Below are 5,363 nucleotides of genomic sequence, written 5' to 3'. Positions count from 1 at the left end.
TGGTAAGGTGACCCGCGCAGAAGCTGCCTAGAGGAGGCAGCTAGCTACTTGAGAAGTGAAACCTCTCAAGCTCTAAACCAGTGGAACCCGTTCCACCAGTTTCTCGCAGACAACACAATGCGATCACCTCCCTGTTTCACAGAGGCTGCGTTTTCAGAAGAGAATGGGAGAAAGACGGAAGGATTCCTGCGGCAGACCAAGGGAGCCAGCTGTCTCTGGAAAATAAACACTCCGGGTATCCCAGCCGGTGAAGGACCCTGTGCAAGGTCAGTCGAGGATCTCTGGCTAACTTAACTCGACCAGAACGTCCTGGAGTGCTGGGCAGAGGAAAGATAAGGGACTTGCCGAGCTCGAGTTTCTGAACTCCTCCAAGTGCAGTTCTCAGCTTTCAACCGGACAGCATATAACCCGGTTTTGATCCCGTTGTGAGAAACGCACTCGTGTTTTCCTGTTGAGAGAGACAGAGAGAGTGAAGAAACCCTGGGTAAGTGACAGATATATTCGCCTGTCAACCGCCCCCTGAGGCGCCGAAGAAAAGCCCCCGCAAGAACGCGAGTGACAAGGAAGCGAGCTTCATGTGATACCTGTACACGCGTGGAGTGGTGTGTGTGTGTGTATGTGTGCGTGGTTGACACCTTGCCACAATGCTGGAGGGGAACGGCTCTGAGTGCGAATGTGCCGTCTGCTGGAACCCCTACGACAACGCCTTCCGCACGCCCAAGATCCTGGAGTGCAAGCACACGTTCTGCCTGGAATGCCTGGCCCGGATGAGCCTGGCATCGATGCCCGAGATGGATCCGGGCATGTCTTGCCCCCTGTGCCGTCACCTGACGCCGCTGGGCGCCGGGCAGCTGGTGACGGGCCTTCGAACCAACGTGGAGATCCTCAGCCGCATGAGGCTGCAGCCGGTCCACGTCTACCTGGATCACGGGCGCCTGTTCTACAAGGGGCCCGGGAAAGCCAGCTTCCTGCTGCGCCGGCCCACCGTCTACACGCTGAGCCTGGACGTGGAGCGGGAGAACGGGCTCCCGCTGCGCACGCAAGCGGCGCCGGCGCTGGAGGACCGGCTCCCTCAGAATACCATGTGGAAGTGCTGTCAGAGCCCACCCTGCAGAACCGTCATGTACATCATGATCGTCATGTTTGGGATTACAATCATTCTTGTCATCTCCCTATTCTGGACCAAGAAAATACTGTGGGACCTGGGCTGAAAGAACACGCTAGCGTTGACGTGGCACCTTTCACACCCTCGGGACGTCTCCGAGGGCTTTCCAGCCAGCGAACTGCTTGATTTGGGTCTGTAGTAATATGTAACGTAGAAAAGGGGACGATTAATTTGAAGACCTCACACATAGAAATATGCAATCGGGTTTTAGTTATTGATGGAGGATTGACTGTTGGCTAGGTACACTGTAAGAAACACTTTGCTCTTTACAAATAGCGGGAGAGTGCGAGAAAACTGATCCGGCGGCGTCAAAACCACAAAAGGTTTCAAATCCAAAATGTTTCCTGCTCCACTCTCCACTGATGCTTTATATTTCCAGCATCTGCAGATGCTCATGACCTGATTTTTATTTGTTCTTCTTTCAAATTATTTTATTGAGGTAGACACCGCCCATCAATCCCCTGATTTAATCCTAGCCGAATCACGGGGCAATTTACAATGACCAATTAACCTACCAAACGGTAGCTCTTTGGACTGTGGGTGGAAACCGGAGCGCCCGGAGGAAACCCACGCGGTCAAGGGTAGAATCCTTACAGGAGGTGACGGGAATTGAACCCCGGTCGCCTGTACTGTAAAGCCTTGTGCTAACCACTATACTATAATCGAGCTCACACAACAGTTCCACCTCCAGCAGAACGGTATTCCCTCGTAGCCGTGCTGGAGCAATGAGCCAGAATTTTTTTCTGGGTGTCACCAGGGAGGAAGGTGGAAGCACAGGCTTCTGGGGAACACATGAGCCTGATGTTATCTCACGATTGTTGGATTTGATGTGCTTCAGGCAACAATTGGCTTCAGGAAACGTTTGGTGCAATTTTAGCAATCATGATCTCACTCTAGCATTCAGGAAACAGAAATCCCTCAGTATCAACTCCTAATTTGTGACCCCTCCCCAGAAAGTAATCTTGTGGTCTGGTCTCCACCTGGATCTGAGCCAGAAGTCCAAAGGACACAAACAGCATTTTAGCAATGTTACAACTACCATGTTACACTTCCCCTGCAAGTGAAAGTCTGGCACACAGACTCCCAGGCAAGATCACGAATACTTTACTTCCTCATTATAGCAGAGAAAGAGGCCATTCAGCCCAATGGGTCTATTCTGACTTTCAGAAGGAAAGCCATGCAGAACATTTTCTCTTTTTGTACTCCCTGGCTCTCTCACACACACACATACACCCATCACTTCATTTTGATTCTTTTGCTACTAATTTACTCTAAGAAATAATTTACAGTGGCTCATCTTTGGGACGTGGGAAGAAACTGGAACCTACACAGTCACAGTGAAAACCTCCACACAGACAGTACCCGAGGTCACGATCGTGCCTGGATTGCTGGGTCACTGAGTCCGTATCACTGAGCCACCCTTGATTCTCAGTTCCAAAGCCCTGTGTATCTGCTGTTCTGATGTCAGATTCCAGTACGGTGACTGACAGAAGGTGATTCTCCAGTTCAGTCGCTGGCAGTGAGAAGAGAGTGAAAGGGGCGACCGCTCCCAGTGCAGAGTAACCCAGTGGCCATCTCCCTCAACAACTTTGGATACTGTTGGGGGAGATGACTGAACAGAGGAAAGCCGCAGCAGTCAGGTCTCTAGCACTGAAACTGGCTCTGTGTCTCAGAAGGGAAGGGAGGGGGGAAAATAGGTGAGCTGTGATGATAGGGGACTCATTGGTTTAAAGGAAGAGAAAGGAGGTTCTGTGGATGAGAATGAGATTCCTGGATGGTATGTTGCCTCCCAGGTGCCAGGGTCAGGGACATCTCGGAACAAGTCCTCAGCATTCTTAAGTGCAAGGGTGAGCAGCCAGAGGTCGTGGTTGATAAAGGTACCAATTACATCTGTAGGAAGAGGGATGAGGTTCTGCAAAGTGAGTTCAGGGAGTTAGATGCTAAGTTAAAGGACAGGGCCTCCAAGGTTTTGATCTCAGGATTTCTACCCATACCATGTGCTAGTGAGGCCAGACATAGGAAGATCATACAGTTTAACATGTGGCTAAGGAGTTGGCTTCAGACTTTTGGATCATTGGGATCTCTTCCAGGGAAGGTGGGACCTGTATAGAAGAGACAGTTTGTACCTAAACTGGAGGGGGTCTAATATCCTAGTGGGAAGTTTGCTAGTGATGGGGGGGGGGTGGTTAACAAGAGTTGCAGGGAGATGGGAACCAGACTTCCAGAACAGATAGCGGAGTGGTTGTGGGACAGCTGTTGTTAAGACCTCAGACAAAGTCAGAATCAAAAGGTTGAACATGGGGGGTGGGGGAGCTAATGTTCTGAATTGCATACAGTATATTTCAATGCAAGAATATTGTAAGAAAGGCAGATGAGCTCAGACCATGGAATTATGATAGTGTAGTCATTAGTGAGACTTGGTTGCAGAAGAGGCAGAAATGGCAGCTCAGCATTCCAGGTTTCCATTGTTTTAGACGTGATATGGTGGGAGGAATTAGAGGGGGTGGGGTGGCGTTATTAGTCAGGAAAAATATGCTGGCAATGCTCTGTCAGGACAGACTGGTCTAGTAAGGTTTTATGGGTGAAACAAAGGAATAAGAAAGGTATGGCCATGTTAATAGGGCTATATTGTAGATCATCAAATAGTCCTAGGGATTTAGAGGATCAAATTTGTAGAGAAATCGCAGGCTGGTGCAAGAAACATTAGGTTGTTATAGGTGATTTTAACTTTCCATATAATTAACTGGGACTCCCACAATGTAAAAAGACTAGATGGGATAGAGGTTGTCAAATGTTCAGGAAAGTTTCCTTGCTCGATACATCAAAGTCCCAAAGAGACTGTGTGCAATACATGATCTTTTATTAGAGAATGAGACAGGGCGGGTAACAGAAGTTTGTGTAGGGGAACACTTTGCATCTAGTGATCAAGGTAATTATGTGAAAGGATAGGTCTGGTGTGCCAGCTGAGATTCTAAACTGGAAAAAGGCTAATTTTGATGGTATCAGGAAGGATCTGGCAAGTGTGGATTGGGACAGGCTGCCTTTGGTAAATGGGAGGCCATCAAAAGTGAAATCAAGAGTGCAGAGTTTGTATATTCTTGTCAGACTAAAAGGCAAGGATAACAGGTTTAGGGAACATTGGTTTTTGAGAGATATTGAGGCCCTGATTAAGAAAAAAAAGAAGGTGCATAGTAGGTATTGGCAAACAGGAACAATTGGGTACTTGAGGAGTATAAGAAATTCAAGAGAACACTTAATCAGGAGAGCTGAAAGGCGGCATAAGGTTGCCCTAGCAGACGAGGTGAAGGAGAATCCTAAGGGATATTTAGAGCAAAAGAATTGCAAGGGACTGAATAAGTCTTCTGGAAGAACAGAATGGTTATCTGTGCATGGAGCCAAAAGAGATGGGGGAGATCTTAAAGGGATTTTTTGTATTTGTGTTTATTTGACTTGGAAGCCAGACACAAAGTCTATAGAAGTGGTGCAAAGAAGCAGTGAGCTCATGGACCCTATACAGATTACAGAGGAGGTGTTTGCTGTATTGAGGCAAATTTGGGTGGACACTTCCCTAGGTTCTGACAAGATGTTCCCGTGGACCCTATGGGAGGGATATGCAGAAATTACAGGGGCCCTAGGAGAGATAGGTGAGATACTTGGAGGATTGGTGGATAGCTAATGTTGTTCCACTGTTTAAGAAAGGCTCTTAGAATAAAGCAGGAAATTATAGGCCAGTGAGCCTGACATCAGTAATGGGAAAGTTATTGTAAGACATTCTAAGGGACCGGATATATGAGCAGTTGGATAAACAGGAACTGATTAGGGATAGTCAACATGGCGTTGTGCATGGAAGCTAGTGTCTAACCATTTTCAAAGAAGTTACCAGGAATGTTGATGAAGGCAAGGCAATGGATTCTGTCTACATGGTCTTCAGCAAGGCATTTCACAAGGTCCCATGTGGGAGGTTGGTCAAGAAGGTTCAGTTGCTTGGCATTCAAACTGAGTTAAATTGCATTAGGCATTGGCATTGTGGGAGAAGCCAGAAAGTGGTAGTAGATGGTTGCCTCTCTGACTGGAGGCCTGTGACTAATGGAGTGCCACAGGGATTAGTGCTGGGTCCTTTGTTGTTTGTCATGTGTATCAACGATCTGGATGATAACCTGTTAACTGGATCAGCATATTTGCAGATGATGCCAAGTTT

At 47.8% G+C, this 5,363-nt stretch overlaps 1 protein-coding gene across 1 annotated transcript; it reads left to right on the top strand.

The window, feature by feature from the left end:
* The first annotated feature begins 4 nt into the window (after positions 1–4).
* On the top strand, positions 5–3,272 carry LOC134359669 (E3 ubiquitin-protein ligase RNF183-like). Its single transcript, XM_063073170.1, has one exon. It carries the CDS (start codon positions 645–647, stop codon positions 1,209–1,211), a length of 567 nt encoding a protein of 188 aa, XP_062929240.1. The 5' UTR covers positions 5–644; the 3' UTR covers positions 1,212–3,272.
* Positions 3,273–5,363: the final 2,091 nt, after the last annotated feature.

Source organism: Mobula hypostoma, chromosome 21 (genome assembly GCF_963921235.1).
Source record: "Mobula hypostoma chromosome 21, sMobHyp1.1, whole genome shotgun sequence".
Lineage (NCBI taxonomy): Eukaryota > Metazoa > Chordata > Chondrichthyes > Myliobatiformes > Myliobatidae > Mobula > Mobula hypostoma.
The sequence above is the reverse complement of the archived record's forward strand: the minus strand, read 5'-3'. Positions and strand labels throughout refer to the sequence as shown.